Consider the following 17,361-nt stretch of genomic DNA (forward strand, 5'->3'; position numbering starts at 1 on the left):
CCCTAAGTTCACAAACTTCATAGTATACTCATGGAGAATACTATCAGGACTTTAAAAAAAGAATACTCATCCTCCTCCAGCTAAGAAATAAACTCAATAGCCAGGGTGCAATATACTAGTGCTGACTCATCTCCTAAGCATAACATGATAGGAAACGGATTCTCTTTTTTTTGGACATTTCCAAATTTTTCCTATTCTGCTGAGACTTTATTGCGACCTTTCAACTTTTTCATGAAAACATGCAAGCTGAGAGAGATCCCTCATAATGCATCATAACTAACAGCCTGATTGTTGGGTCACTCAACTGGGATAGGGGAATCCAAGATTCCACTCCTCCCTTACCTAGGAGGAGGACTGAGGTCTTCAAGACTCAAACAGGTCTCGCGTATCTCAGGGAAGTGCCCACACTGCTTAGCTAAAGAAAAACAGTCTCACATTTTCTCCTTTTGGATGTGTTCCATTTTCTATAAACAATTATATAATTATTAGGTGAGAGAAAGAGAAAACCTAATTTATGCCCATGGCTAAGCCAATCACCAGGAATATGGGTGATTCCAATTCAATTTATAACATTCAGAAAACAGATCTTGGCATGCCTTTTCAGGTGACATTTCAGTGCCTGTTTACTTCTTTCCTTTTAACCTCTTTTCTCCTCATTTTTCTTGAGTTCTTTAACATTTCTCCTTTATTTTATCAGTTTTCCTCTTGCACATCTTCCTCCAATTTTTTTTCCCAATGGCAAACTTTTACATTCTAAAATACCCTTTAACACTTCCCGTCTGTTATACATAGGTCTAGAAAATGTTAACCAACACTCTTTATTCAAAAGATTAAGTATACTAATGAAAATTATTAAAAAAAAAAAGATGGAAAAAGGGCACTGCCTAGGGGCAATGCAAAGGCAAGAACAAAAGCGACTCTTAAGCTGATGGGATGTCTACCTAGGTGCCCTTCACTGGGCTCTGTTAGAGGTTTCATTTAACCAGCTGTTATAGACTTGACAAATTTTAAACCCTTACTCCATTAGCTGGAAGGTAAAAGAAAGAACCTTTTTTGTCCATTTCCTCCACCTTATGCCCCAGCTTGCTCCAACCCTCTGCTACTCCCCCAGCTTTCTGGTTGTAAGGACATGACTTTGCTTACTAGCCCCTGTGTTCAGGCTCTCCCCAGTGAGTAGTTAGTCTCTTTGGCTCTAGTATTGATTAGCATTTTTCAACGTGAAAAACAAACTTCTCTAATCCTTGATAATTTCACCACCACCTAGAGGAGTCTGAATAGCAGCACTAAAAACTTATGCAATTCTTACATTGACTAACTTCATAGTTGGAAAATCCATGAGAAGCAACAGAGGTACTAAAATTGTCTGCACATTGAGATAGACTGCCCTCTGTATCAGTTTATGTGCAGATATCATTTAAAATGTTATTTTCACAACTACGTAACAAACATCTTTTATTTTATAAGTGAAAATCAGGTTTTCCTGATGCTAGTGGAAGTCACCAATATAAACTTCCTGCTCACAATAGTGAGTAGAAATGTTAAGTCCTAGATACTATTCTCAGGAGATTCAGGCAGTATATTTAAGTAAGATACCATGTATCTTGCACCCCACTTCCCCCTTCACTATGGTAAACTTATCAAGGAAATCTGTTCTGAAAATGTTGGCAAACAGTAAGACTTTTCCTTAATTAGAAGACCTAGAAGAAAGCCAAGGCAAATATCAAAACCAAGACAAGCAGCAAAACATAAGTAATCACTTAATAAATTCTAGTCAAGCTATTTAATCTAAATAGAAGGCAGGGCAGAATGGCACCTTAGACAACATGGTTCAGAGAGGCAACAGTTTACTTCCTCAGATGCTACCATAGGCTGTCGCTGCCTCACTGAACCATGTCATCTAAGGTGCCACTCTGCCCTGCCTTCTGCCTGACTTCAGGCTAACATAGCTAAGTACCTCTTTGACAAATAATATATGATTGCCTTTTTATTAGACACATATTCAGCCTATACCCCATGAAAATATAGCTAACAGTAGGCACATCTACACATGCATATTAATGCGCTTGAATAAAGCAATTCATTGAATATTAATGCACTCCAGGACCACATCACATTAAGCTTGGGCAGAGCAGCCCGGGCTGGCAGATGGTCCAGGGGGGTCAGCCAGCTAGCCTGGGGCTGCTCCCCCTGGCTCAATGTGCAGTGGAGGGACAGGCTGGCGCAAGAGGGTATTTCAGTGCAGGGCTAGCTGGCAGGCAGTCCTGCACTGAAGCACCATCACAGTCCAGCTAGCCAGGGCAGCATCTACAGGTCCACTGCTGTGGAGTTTTTTACTCCATAGCATGATACTACTTGTATTTACAAGTAATATCCTGCTGCAGAGTAAATTAGTTTAATCCAGCCTAATAAGGGCACACATGTAAACACGTGACATTTACTGCACAGCTAAGTAGTCTACTGTGCAGTAAGCAGCTCATGGAGACACACCCAATGTTATCTTTCTTGAGCACACTTTGACTGATTTTGAATACCTTCAAAGGAGTTTGATTTGTATAAATAGCATATTTTACCACATCTCAACCACTGCCCCTCAAATAAGACACATCTTATTTTGGGAAGGCAAAATGAAGAAAAAAAAGATTTTTCCAGAGTCATGACTGAATGCTGGCTACAAGGAGGACAGAGTCTGTTCTTCGGCCTTGCCGCTGAACAGGTCAGCCAAAATCTACTAGCACTTCACCAGCAGTTCACAGATTCATAGAAGCAGGGCTGGAAGGGACCTTGTAGATCATCAAGTCTGACCACCTGCCCTGGGCAGGAGAGAAAACTGGGCTTAAATGTCCCCAGCCAGATAGACGTCAAGCCTCCTCTTAAAGACCCCCCAGGGTAGAAGCTATCACCACTCGCCTTGGAAGTTGGTTCCAGATCCTAGCTGTCTAGACTATGAAGTAGTGCCTTCGGATGTCTAGTTTAAACCTACTCTCTAACAACTTGTGGCCGTTATTCCTTGTTACCCTAGGGGGCGCTAGGGGGAACAGGGTCTCTCCCAGTGAGTTTATACATGGCCACCAGATCCCGCCTCAGCCTTCTCTTGTGAAGGCTGAACAGGTTAAGGTCCCATAGCTTCTCTTCATAGGGTCTTCCCCGCTGTCTCCAGATCATGCGAGCGGCCCTCCTTTGGACCCTCTCAATGCTGTCCGCATCCCTCCTGAACTGCGGTGCCCAGAAATGAACACAATACTCCATCTGCGGCCTGACCAGTGTTGCATAGAGGGGGAGGACCTTGGCCCTGCTTGAGATGCATCTGTGGATACACGACAAGGTACGGTTAGCCCTACTGACCGTGACCTCGCATTGTCGGCCCATGTTCATCTTGGTGACAGAGCTAAACTTCTAACTTTTGGCTGAACAGGAAGGGGGAGGTGAGTGATGCTAAAGAACAGATTCCTCCCCTGTTGCATGGGGCCAGGAAGGAGGCAGACCCCCAACAGGTATTCCAGTGTCCCCATGCCTTCATTCTGGTGTAGAAATCAGCTTCCTCACTAAGGGCTTTGTTACACTTTACACTATAAGCTTCTCAAATGTTGATTGGTGTTACTGTTAGCTCGAGTTTACAGTAGCTATATGTTCATGTACAGTAGTTTCAAGTTCTCTGACTCTTCCCAAACTGCACAGCTGTGACCTGTCACTAGGGGGTTGGTGGGCAGGGGCTTAACTAGGAGCTACAGCTGTGAGCTGCCACTAGAGAGCTGGTGAGCCAGGGTTGGAAAGACGGGTTGATGGAGGGTAGGTGGGGTAGTGAGGGGAGAACATGAGGCTGGAAGGGAGAGAGTTTTAATGATGGGGACTATGTAGTAAAATGGGAGGTGGAAAGGCAATGGGTAGGAATGGTAGCTCGGGGGTAGCGAAATGAAGGAAGTCAGTCACTGAAGTCACTAAGGGATAGAATAAAAAGAAGTAAAAAAATTTAAAAAGAAATACAGAGTAAGTACATTAAAGAAAGCCTCATATTTTAATAAATTAAGATTGAGATTGGGATTGGGACTGGGATTGAGATTGGGAAGTCCCATCTCATAGGAACCACAATCTAGCACACTACCTTGCTCCACACTCCCCTACCCCTAGCCCTCCATCCAGGACTGGCCTTTATCCAGGTGAACTGCCCATCCAGGTCACACCTCCAGGATCAGGAGGCGCACTTGGCTAGGTACCCATACCACCCCATGGACAGTTGAGTTCAGGGGGCAGAAAGTCTGCCCACACAGAACAAGAAGATGGGGGGAGGGGACACTACATCCTGGGATGCTGAAGGACTGAAACTTGGGTGGTTTATCTCTGGGGAGTGGCCACATGAGCTGGGTAATAGGGATCAGAGATAAACTTGCCCAGGAATGGCATAACTTCAAAATGCCTAAAAGGTGCTTACTACTAGTTTATACATCTAAATGTGTGGACAATCCAGGAGTTAAGAGCTTCCTGAGCTGCCTAAAATAACTGTGCAACAAAGCTTTTAGACATACACCCGATTTTGGATGTCTAACTTCTGGGGGGAAAGGTATGGGTCATATGTCAGTAACACTAAGTATTTAGTAGTATCTAGATTCTAAGACACATTAAAATTGTCTACAGTCTGTCATTGTATCAAACACATCATACACTCTAATTCTATTTAATGAATCATTTTACTGTGGTATTAGGTATAAAACCTAAATATATAACATAATATATTTACCAATGTTTTAACCATAAGTGCTATGTTATTTTGGTGATACTAATCAACAACAACACAGGTATGTGAACTATATTTATGAGGACTAAAACTGTGAAGCCTAGTGCGAGTCATAATGATTATGTTCATTTAGGTATTTGCTTTTTGTTTTTTGTCTTTTCTGGGAAAAATAAACAAATTAAAAATGCAGAACTCTTAACACTTCTTTCAGAATCTACTAAAAAGTTACTGCCTTGATTAACATATCCCGTTCTTTAGCATAAGCTAAACATTTATTTTAATCTTACTTAATATTTTTCTTTCACAAAGTACAATACTTCAGCAGAAAATTGTGTGCCACAGAACAAACTAAACCATCACTGGCATCCCAGCCAGTTTTCCACAGTTACAGCCAAGTGCTTATTTCACTTACACTCAACATTTTGATGATGACCTCACTTTGAACTTTTAACAAAAACATGAATTTTAATTTTAATAGTCACAATGTTCCAAAATCTGCACAAGTTGCACTCTGCTTTCTTGTGCTACTACTTTTCCTTTACCATATGGAGGAAACATACAAATGGTAAACATCTTAAATTTTAAACTATGGATAAATGAAGCAAAATATATCACTAATTAAAGCAATTGCCATAATAAGATTTGGTGAACTAAAAATACTACACTAGCAAAATTTGGTAGATGCTTAAGAAAGCTTGCTGTTATCAAGTTATCATGAAAGCTCATGCTAAGAGGAGCTTTATAAGAGACATTTGAATGAGAATACACAAATCTGATGAAATATAAAAGAAAACACTTCAAATCTTAACAACTCATGGAATTCTTTTTGTATTCTTCCTTTTTAGTTTGAAGGCTTTATAACTCTACCTGCCACACTAAATGAGACAGCAGTGCCACCACAACCATATGACATACACTAGAAAATAACTTTCTCTTTTATAGTAAAGTATCTGAAAAAGATTTTTAAAAATAAAAGGAGGAAACCATTCTAATCATGAACATAATGAATTTCTGGGAATTCCATTTAACATACCTTAAAAAACAAAAAAATACGAATTACTGATAGTTAATACACACACACACACACACACATATTTACTTACCTCAATAGCTCTCTTAATATATGGTATCTGTGTACCACTGTCCAGATCTTCATTAATAATAAGTCTTCTAGCCCACTGACCTGCCCTGACAACACCACTACCATGAATTAAAACTATCAGTTTATCAGGATTCATCATTGCATCTTCACTCATAAAGATAAAACTCTTTGGCTCACTCTCAGAAGCATCTATCTGAAATAAAAAAAGAAAAATCGTTATACAATTAAATACACATTCCAAAATAAAAACAAAAATATATTAAAAAACTAACAGGGTAGATCTGGGAGGGGGGAGGGGGGCAGCTGCGCCCCCACCCTGCAAGCCCCCTTTAATTCTTACTCCATCCAAACTTTAAAACCACCTGCCTGGGAGGGACAACAGCATTTCTGCCAGGCAGTGCTGAAACAGTCAATTGACTTCATGGCTCATTATCATCTCCCTGATTCCTGCTAATATCTCTCTACTCCACAGGTGTAAATGACCTTCAATCATACTTTGTAAAGGTCTTGATGTTCTGCTATTCAAGCTTTCCTTTTCTTCTGAAATTTTCCTGTCTGTTAGTCATTCCTGGTAATATCTCTCTTCTAATACATAGCCCTGTTGACTCCTTCTAGCTGTAAGCCTTAACTCTAATTCACATGTAGAAATGACTAACAGTAGTGGCAGCACTGTCCAGATGCTCAAGGAAGCAAGATTTGATTTTATGAATCTGAATAAGAGCTATATATTTAAATACTATGACTATGTGACTAATGATACAATATATTTTGAATATTTTTGCCTAGTTTGTTGTGTTCTTTTCATATTTTATATATAATCTAGTATATCAGTGCACATTCCAATAGTTATATTTTTTTTGCTTTGACATTAAACTGAATACTATAGGGCTAACATATCTGTAAAGCTTCTGGTTTCTCTCCAATTGGAGAAACATAATGTGGTGTGTTATATGTGATGACATGTCACACCATCTGAACCCCCCTTTTCAAAATACTAGATCCACCAATGCTAACAGTTGTAATTCAAAACTGGCCATTAGAATGTATACACGTTTTGCGTTAGGCTAAATTATACTATGCAAACAATATAGCTGAACATGAACTAAAGTCCTTATCTGAAGTCTGAAGCCTGAAGCCTCAAAGTCCTAACTTTAAAACAAAAAAATACATTACAATTAAGAAAAAACTTATCCAAAGGAGATTTATAAGTAATTTATCATACACAAGTAGGAGATAGGAGGTAGGAAGCATGAAAAATTATAAAAATACAAAAGGAGCCATAGACTTCAGTTGCTCACGTAAATTTACTGGCAGAGATGAAAGTCCATAAAAGGATCATCAGGGAGAAAAAATGTCAAGTAATTTGTCACATCTTATTTGCCAGAAGCTGCAATAATAGATTCACGAGGAAAATATATAGAAAATGAAAACTGATACACCCTTCCATTTCAATCACAGCAACACAAGGCTCTAATAATCCAAATAAGAAATCACATTGTAAATTCAGTCAATTATAAAGTTAGTAAAATAGTACCTGCATATAAAATATGCAATAAAATATCTTCATTCAATTTTGGAGTAAATAATGGCTTTGTTGTGAGCACTGATGAAGAGGCAATGTGTTGCTGCATAGCCCCAGGAGCAGACCAAGAGGTAGACTGCGGCTGCGTACACACATTCAAATAATCTGGGAGAATTCTCCCAAGGCTATTTTCTTGATAGAGAAACTCCTCCAGAGCTGTGGGTACAGACAATTGAATGCTGAGCCCTGAAGAGCAGTTTACAGCCTGCGGGGGAGAGAGGAAAGGAAGGGAAGGGAACGGGACTGTGCAGACATTTCGGCATGCTCTGCAGGCTTCCCTAGTCTGTTTGGCAACAGATGGCTGCAGTGCATAGGGTAGCCCTGATTGGCTGACGCAGCCTGCCCACAGGTAACCTCTGTTTCCCTACAGCACAATGTGGGGATTGCAAAAGGGGTGTGCGCCACTTCCTGCTGCAGCAGCAGCAGAGTCCAACAAGCAATACGCTGTCTCCCTGTGGGGCAGTGACAGGGGCAGAATGCTGAAGGACTATGTTCTCTTATGACTGAATTCATGGCATGTGGCATTTATTCTCCCAGAGGATATTCTGGTTGTTCCCAGGTTATTTTTCTCCTGGAGCAGCCATTTTTACTCTGGGAGAAAAAGCATAAAATTCTGCACACTTCTGGGTTCTCCATGGAGAGCAGTAACTTTTCCAGGAGAAACTGAATGTCTGTATAAGCCCTGTGAAACAGAACACCACAATCCAGGCCTCAATGTCCCCTGTCTGCGAAGTGAAGCACCTCATTTCAGGTGTAATGTGCCTGTCCCATAGAACCAGCATAAGTATACTGGTTTGAACACTGAGTGGGCACAGCCTAATATTCCATCCACTCCTCTCCTAGTCTTACATACATAAGAAAGAATTGAAAAGGGAAGAAGGCTCTTATGTGGGGCCACAATTTTAGCTGTATGATTGGCAGGAGTAAATCAAGGCTTGTATTGAAAAAAATGGGTCCTTTAATTATCTAAGTTCTGAGGCAACAAAATACTAACACATCAGAATAATTTTAAAATTAAGCTAAAAATTTGAACAAACCAATATGTCTTGTGAGAGAGAGAGAGAGAGAGACAATATGACTTGGTTTCATCTCCAAAATTCATGCAACGTGAATGTTATTAGTGCAAACAGTAGTATTCACACAATTAGGCATCTAATGGTGAGTCTCCTTGGAGAATTACTCACTCAAAGTTCAAACAATCACATCTGTATACAGCACCTAACTTCAAATCTAAAACTTTAATCCATTTGCAATTCATAATTCTACCCCCAAAATAAGCATAACATTTTGAAGTTGCATAAAAATTTTGACTCGGCATAAAAACTGCAACTTTGGTTTCCCCTCCTTAAAATAAGGAGTGTACTTACTCCCTTCTCCACCCTTCCCCAAACATTCTCTGACTCATTCAATTAGATGGGAAGACAGCACCTAAAGTGCTTACAGTGTATATGCCCAGCACCTAACAAACATATAAAGAAAGAATGAAGCCACGTCAAGAGGACAGGAGGACACAAAAGGTCTTAAATGGTGTTTCAAATGGTAATGTAGATCATTTCTGTCTTACGTATTGAGATAAAGATTGCTTATACTTAAGATAGAATATCTTAATATGCAATACTTAAGACAGAAATTGCTATAATTGAAATAAAACAATGCACTTTTATCATCCAGAAAGACAAAGGTATAATTTAGTTCTACATTTCAATACAATGCTGTAACTGCATATATAAGAAAATATATTTACTAGTTCACACTCCTGTAAATAGGTTAATTAAAAATAAAGTTAAAAATATCTACTGTATAGGTTTAAAAAAACCCCCAAAATCTTCATTCCCTTCCTCAACTTAATTACATTTGGAAACTTTTCTTCAAACCAATTTGTCTTCAAACAGCAGTAATTCATTAAATGAAGCTTTCACTAAGGAATGCACATAAAGGTCACTCTTGTGCACACCTCACTTTATTGACAAATCAACCTAGAATACCATTTATTTCTAGTCACAGTGAGACAGCAGAAAGCAATTTGTATTTATTAACAATTCTCAGTTTTGGATTTGCCTGTGAACACTTAACACTGATCTTTTATTTAAATATAGATTAAATAAATTCAGTAAAAGTCTCAATTTCAATTACCATATTTACTCGAATAGAAAATGAGCCTGATTATAAGATAACCTCCCCCCAATAATTAGATTCTATATATGGAAAAGTTATAGATGTGTTATAATTTTCCAGGTATAGAATCTAATTATTGGAGGTTTGCCTTGAATTTGCTTCCCCCCACCTACAGCAGGGAAAATAAAGCTGGGAGATCAGGTAGCCCTTTGTTCTCTGCTTCCCACAAACTTTTTCCCCTGGCAGCCCCTTCCTCCTCCCCTTACTGTCAGACTTTACTCTCCCTGAGCACGTGGAAGTGAGAAGCAAATTTGGAAACAATAAATCTGAAACTAAACATGGCTATAGCAATTTATATATAATATCCATAGACTTACTACATAAATACACTTTTGAGCAACACTTTTTCACCTACTAGAATCAGCAGCATTTCAAGCCACAGTGAGCCACGACCCTGCATACAGTTCACACAGAATCCCTGTGTCACACCCTCTCTCAGCCTGGGGCAAATGATTAGTGTGGCCCTACTTTCCATGGTGACCCCACAGCTCAGCACTGCTCAGTATGTGTGTAACCTGCCACCTGCAAATCATCCCTGTGCTAATTAGCCCCTCATCACCCATCACTGGAACTGGGCATTCTTGTTGCAAATCCTGGAATGCTCCAAAAATTTATATGCAGATGAGGCGCAGGGCAACCTGGTCCAGCTTCACCTTATAGAGGATTGAGTCACACCAATCATATTTACCAGGCTGAGAGAGGGCACAACAAAAGGATTCTGGGTGAACTGTATGCAATGTTGTGGTTCAGCACGACTTGAAAGGGTGGACTGTGAGGGGGACTGCACTTAATAGGCACCAGCATATGCCATATTCAGATGGGATGCACTAACCTATCCATGTGGTAGGTTCCCATCAGCATCTCGGCCTTTTGGCTAACATTAAGTGATTGGCAATGAACCTCATCAATGCCTTAAGAGCAGAGAAAAATCAATGGAACATCAGGATGGCAGGAGTAGAGGAGGGAAACTCAAAAGAGTGGCACTGGTGCCTGACAGCCAGGAGGTGGAAAGAGAAATGAAGAGCAGAAATGAAGGTCTGGAGACAGAAGAAGAGTGGATAAAGGTGGAAAAGGAAAAGGAGAGAGAAAAGAAGACAGCAAAGGTGAAGGAAGGAAAGCAACAGAGGCAGTGACAAAGAAGGCAGCAGTTAGAGAGATGAGGCCAGAGGGATGGCAGAAGCAGAGGAGAGCAGGAGAGAGAGTAGGAGCAGCTGGAGAAGGATGGTTGGGAACACAACAAAAGGCTAGCCCAACAGGAGTGGCATGGTGGAAAGATATAGAAGAGATACCATAGGATGCTGGTCCAGAGTAGGGACTATGGATATGGGCAACGTTAACTGGCAATGGGATACAGAAGGGATTGGCTATGAACAAATACAAATTTGTGGAGAAGGTACTGTTTCAGATATTGGGGGTGCAGGCAATACTGTAGGAACATCTCACCAGCATGATTGCTTTCTCCAGCTGAAAGATATGGCAACTGACTTATTGGAACAAAGAAGGGTATGACCAATTTTTGGGTGAAATTTCCATAAAAAGGGAGCAGGGAGAAATTAAAAAGGTTAAAGCTTGTAGCAGCAGAACAGTTAAAGGAAGAGTGGTTACTGTCCAGATGTATATGGATACATTAGAGAGAGAGGACATAGAAAGGTGCCTGGAAAAATATGTGCAAAGAGTTCTGTGGGTAGAGAAAGTGAAGGACAAATATGGTATTTGGATGGGACAGTGGAGGGCTCGAGCAGTGTTAAAACCAAAAGAGTGGAGCCCAGATGGGGTGCAGCACCTCCCTTCGGTGGTCCAGATAGGGCCAGATCAGGGTTTTATAATATATTGTGGACAATCAAAGCAAAGTAGCAGATGGGGGAAAGAAGGGAACCTGACTGCACATTGTCCCCTCATAGCATGTTACAGGTGTGAAGGAACGAGCACAGAGTAGAAGAGTGCCAGGAGTTCATAAAATCCACTATTTGTGTGGGGGAGGGGTACTTGTACTGCAAGTACCCAACAGCTTTTGCAACAAATGTCAGACCACTCCCCACCCCCGCAACGAACTACAAGAATCAGAAAGGCAACAGTGAAGAAGAGGAGCGGGAAGAGACTGAGATAGAAAAATTAGGGAGACTGCACAGGAGGGAGAAACGGAGATAGAGGGAAGCGGAATCTCTGTAATAAAAGCTGCACAAGAGAGAAGTAGTGATGAAATGGAAAGGGAAGAGGGAAATGCAACAAAGGATCGAAAGACATGGAGATGGGAGAAGGGAAGAAGGAAGACACCCAACAGACAACAGAAGTGGATATGCAGCAAGAAAAAGAGCCAGATGGACAGGCAGGGAAAAGGCAGAAAGTGAAGGGACAGAAAGTCAGGAAAAAGAAACCTGATAAAGGGGGAGACGAGTTGGAGTCAGAGCCGGAGAACAGATCCTGCCATTAACTCTCCTGGGCTCCAAGCCAGAGTGGAAAGCAGGCAGCAGAAAGTGGCAGAGAGGCAAGAAAAAGGAAGCCTTCCTAGCTGCAAAAGTGATCAGGCAGCTTGCAAGAGCAGCAGGTATATGAAGGGGGCAACAGGGCTGGTGTCAACCACAATGAGCTGTGGCACAGAGAATCGTTAAGGGGGCAGGTCCACTCAGTTTAACATAAGCACAACTCCACTGATTATAGCTTCAATTAATGTCAGGAATTTCTTAACATGGAAAAGATGGGAGCAGGTCAAACCAAGGTTAAATCAAGCAAAGGCAGACATAATCTACCTACAAGAATGTGGTATGAGGGGAGAGGGATTATAAACATTTTGAAAAAGGGGTGGAGATGGGGACCATCTTGGTGGTCAGGGACAAATGAGAACAAAGCAGTTGGAGTGGCAATACTATTCAAGAATCCAAAGGTGAAAGGACAGCAGGTGGAAGACATCATCAGTGGCAGACCGCTGCAAATGATAATATCAGTTGGGGGAGAAGAATTAGAAGTTTTCAACACATATGTACCACCAGAGCGGGAGGGGAGGAAGGCTCTGCTTCGAAACTTAGCAGTTTATGTAGTCAGAGAGAGACCGTGGATAATAGTGGAGGACTTCAATTGCATAACAGAAGTGGGTGACAGAACAAGGAAAGGAGGAGATAGAAATTTAGACAGTTCATCCAGATTGTTAACAAATATAATTAGAGTCACAAAGAAATGTGTGGGAAGTGGGAAAAGTTTTCACTAGCACTGACCTCAGTGGAAAGAAACAATCAAGAATTGACTTTATGTGTATTTGTATCAAAAGAAACAGAGATACAGAAGAAAGAAATCATATTTGTAGCATTTAGTAATCATCGAATGCTGAAAGCAGAACTGAGAAAGTTAAGTGTGAGACTGTTACAAGGCGAAAAGATATGTCAAGCATACGTGTGACACTATGAGGGGTGGAGAACATTGAAGAAATATTTTAAGAGTACCAGAGAATGGTGGATGATGAAGAAGAGGCTGGGAATTTTTCAGGAAGGAAAGCTGAAGAACTACAAGGAAAAGAACAAAAGAGCTGAGAGAGCTACAAAGAAAGATGCTGAAGCTGCTAAAGGAAGCTGCAGAAGGAAAAGAGGTACAAGAAGAACTAGAAGAAACAAGGCAAGAGATAGAAAGCTGGTTTAAAAGAAAAACAAGAGAAAATGTTTTTAGCACAAGCACCCTGGGCAGAAGAAAAAGAAGAGTAGTCCCGATACTTTTCGGCTATAGTGAAGACAGTGAAAGGAGAATTAAAAGTGGTGCAGAAAGAAGGTAGTACCTGGATGGAAAAGCAGGAGGAGGTGTTAAGAGGCAACAAGAAGATTTTATATCAGAACAAGAAGACGACCTATATCAAAATAAGGAGATAGGCAGGAAGAAGATAAAAGATTTTCTGGAAGAGACTGAAGAGAAAGTAAAGGATGAAGAAAAGAAGATGGAAGAAAAGATAAGCTTAAAGGAAGTGGAAGAGTGCTAAAAAACCTTTCAACAAGAGAAATCACCAGGAGAAGATGGACTACCTATGGAAGTTTACAAGAATTTTTGAGCATGGGTAAGGAGGAATATAGTGTGAGTTTCTGGGGGAACAGAGGTGGCAGGGAAAGATTTTACAACAGGCACTGCGATCTTACTCTTCAAGAAAGGGGAGAAGAAACTCCTAAAAGATTGGGGACTGATTACACTTCTTTATATGAACTATAAGTTAATGAGCAAGACACTGGTTTTGAGGAAGAGGAAAAACCTCCAGAAAATAGTACATAAAAACTAAGTATACACAGTACCAGGTAGAAGGATCTCCAAAACAATCAGAGTGACCAGAGATACACCGCCCCACATCTAATTAAGGACAACAAACACAGTTATAGCAAACATAGATTTAGAAAAAGTATATGACAGACTGGATCATCATTACTTATTTGAAGTGCTAGGAAAAACACGGTTCCCAGAGAAATTTATATGTTGGATAAGGCTATTGTATAGAGAAGCGGAGAATCAAGTACAAATTAATGGCCATCTAAACAGAGCCTTTAAAATCCATACAGGAGTGAGGCAACTACTATTTCTGTGTAGCACGGAACCATTAGCTCAAAAAATAAGAGACAAGGTCTTAAGCGAAATAAAGATACCAGGAGGGGGAGAGGTAAAAAGTATATTATACATGGATGATATAAATGTAGTAGTTAGAGAGACATTCAATGCAAAGGGTGCTAAAGCATCAGAGTATGGAGAAGCAACAGGGGCTAAACTAAGTAGATTGAGAAGGACCAGATTGGGAGTGGGGAACTTGAGCGACTTGGAAAAGATGGGCTTTAAAATAAGAGAAAGTGAAATTAGAGTACTTGGGATCCTATGGGATGCCAGAGGGAAAGGTAATACAACATGGGAAAAGGTAACGACAAAGGTATGGCAAATGCTTTGGGTATGATCCTGAAGGATGCTCTCCTTTGCCAGAAAAGTGGCAGTGGTTAATGCTGTGCTACTGCCAATTATTCTATATACAAGAACTATATTCCCACCAATGTGGCGGCAGATAGCAAAAGTACAGAGGGAAATGTGTGTGAGCTTCTGGAATGTCAAACTAGAAAAGTTGGCTAGATCTGAACTGTACAAAGCAAGAGAGATGGGGAAATGGGGGCTGCCAAATTTGGGATTATTTGTCTATGCAAAATATGGTGGTATGCAATGCGATAATGGAGGGAGAGAGAAAAGCAGTGCATAACACCACCCAATTTCACACAGCTGCAATTTTGAGGAAATGAGGCGTATATCAGATGTCTCTGGAGAGTCCATGTGCATGGCAACCAATGAGTCATTACATCAGGATGGAAAGTTTCATGCAGAGATATAAAGTAGGAAAGGTAGGAATGGAGGTCTTGAACAATCATAAGAAATTGGTGAAAGCGCTAAAGGAGAGAGACAGAATGGCACCAATGAGAAACTTCTTGGAAGAACAAGTGAAGCAGGTGCGGGGAGTTGTGGGAAGTAAACAACTAGGAGGGGAACATGATGACTTAACATGCATGATTGTGAGAAATATCTTGCCAGTGAGAGCTGCAACACAGATGGGGCTTGACGAACTCATCTAGATGCTGAAGCGAGTGGTGTGGGGAAGATGAAATGGTGCAACGTGTTCTGGGAGTGTACGCATGCAAAGGGGATGTTGGAAAAGGTCCACTGCTTTCTAAGCATCACCAAAATAAACCCATTGTTAGCTCAGGAGATGGCAGTATATCAAGGGTGGTCAAAATACAGCATTCGGGCCAGATCCAGGCCACCAAGAGATCCTATCTAGCCCACGGTAGGTCCCCCAGCTCCACCCAGCCCAAGCATAGGGGGTAACCCAGGCCATGACTCATCCAGTTTATCCCACCACCCCTGGGCACAGTGGGGTGGTGCAGTGGCTGGCCCCAGCTTTCTGGCAGCCCCTGTTGCAGTAGATCTTTCTGCCTGGCTGCTGCTGCCAGTGTCTCCACTACCGCTGCCAGACCCAGTCATGCTGCCCAGGCACCACAGCCCATCGCAAATAATTGCCTGCCCCTGTATTATATGGACTCATACCAAAGGGACTGAAGGAAATTTATTAAGGACTTTATTAGCATGCTTAAAACTAATTTATGGAAACTTCCATTTAAGGGGTTGGCTTTCACTGAAAGGAAGTGCCTGAACCTGGGGCTACATTAACTGAAATTATACATTGATTGGGACAAGTAAGAGATCTGAGGAGAAGAAGCAAAGAAGAAATGCAGGAAAAAGGACTGGACATGCTGGTTTCACTAAACCAACAGAAAGGACTGATGGGAGGGATGGAGAGTTTCAGGTGGTTGCTGAGCTAATAGTTTTTCATAGGTTTCTACATGAAAATAAGTTCAGTAACTCTTTGGTGGGAAGCTCATGTATGTTGTTTAAGGGTTTAATATATGTAGCTGTATGTTTCTGGATATGTAGTTGTTTTTGCAATATGAAATTTTGGTAAAACAAGGATGCTTAATAGGTGACATTATGTAAGTCTAGGGTGATAAGTGTATTTTTAATATCACTTGTAAAAAAAAAAAAGTTCCTATCAGCATATTTGCCCAATGTGGGTCATGTGTTTTATAGTTATGTTCAATGCAAGGTAAGGGAGTACAGGCTAGATGAATGGACTGTAAGATGAATAGAAAGCTGGTTGGAGCACCGGGCTCAGAGGGCAGTAATCAATGGCTTGATGTCTTGTTGGCAGCTGGTATCAAGTGGAGTGCCCCAGGGGTTGGCCCTGGGGCCATGTTTTATTCAATGTCTTCATCAATGACCTGGAAGATGACATAAAGTACACCCTCAGCAAGTTTGCAGATGACACCAAGCTGTGGGGAGTAGATATGCTCGAGGGTAGAGCTAGGAATCAGAGTGACCTAGACAAATTGGAGTATTGGGCCAAAAGAAATCATATGAGGGTCAACACAGACATAGGATGGAACAATCCCATGCACTAGTACAGGCTGGGGGCTGACTGGTTGGGCAGCAGCTCTGCAGAAAAGGACCTGGGGGTTACAGTGAACAATAGGCTGAATATGAGCCAAGAGTGTGCCCTTGTTGCAAAGAAGGCTAACGGCATACTGGGCTGCATCAGTAGGTGTGTTGCCAGCAGGGCGAGGGAAATGATTATTCCCCTGCATTCACCACTGGTGAGGCCACATTTGGAGTACAGTGTTCAGTTTTGGGCCTCCCACTACAGACAGGATGTGGACAAATTGGAGAGAGTCCAGTGGAGGGCAACAAAAATGGTGAGGGGGCTGGGGGACATGACTTCTAAGGAGAGGCTGAGGGAACTGGGCTTATTTAGTTTGGAGAAGAGAAGATTAAGATGGGGATTTAATAGCAGCCTTCAACTACTTGAAGGGAGGTTTGAAAGAGGACAGAGCTAGACTGCTCTCAGTGGTAGCAGATGACAGAACAATGAACAATGGTCTCAAGTTGCAGCAAAGGAAGTTTAGGTTAGATATTAGGACGATGTTTCTCACTAGGAGAGCAGTAACACACGGGAACAGGTAACCCAGAGAGATGGTGGAACTTTCATCCTTGGAGGTTTTTAAGACCCAGCTAGACAAAGCTTTGGCTGAGTTAATCTAGTTGGAAATGGCCCTGCTTTGAGAAGGGGACTGGACTAGATGACGTCCTGAGGTCCCTTCCAACCCTAATTTTCTATGATTCTATGAGTGTTGGCTATATTTAATCAACTTCATAGTTTATAGGTGGCTTCCATTGCTGAGCACATGCTTTTTTGGCAGCAGTTTAATAACAGATATTGTATTTAGT

At 41.3% G+C, this 17,361-nt stretch overlaps 1 protein-coding gene across 6 annotated transcripts in view; it reads right to left on the minus strand.

The window, feature by feature from the left end:
- The window catches only part of ARB2A (ARB2 cotranscriptional regulator A), a 408,135-nt gene that overhangs the window by 288,477 nt on the left and 102,297 nt on the right, over positions 1-17,361 (minus strand). For all 6 annotated transcript variants that reach the window (XM_090038271.1, XM_090038274.1, XM_090038275.1 and 3 more), the window contains one exon: positions 5,833-6,024. In XM_090038271.1, the coding sequence (XP_089894397.1) occupies positions 5,833-6,024 (192 nt within the window). The remainder of the gene's footprint in view (positions 1-5,832; positions 6,025-17,361) is intronic.

This window comes from Crocodylus siamensis, chromosome 3 (assembly GCF_052110815.1).
Source record: "Crocodylus siamensis isolate JL-2025a chromosome 3, ASM5211081v1, whole genome shotgun sequence".
Taxonomy (NCBI): domain Eukaryota; kingdom Metazoa; phylum Chordata; order Crocodylia; family Crocodylidae; genus Crocodylus; species Crocodylus siamensis.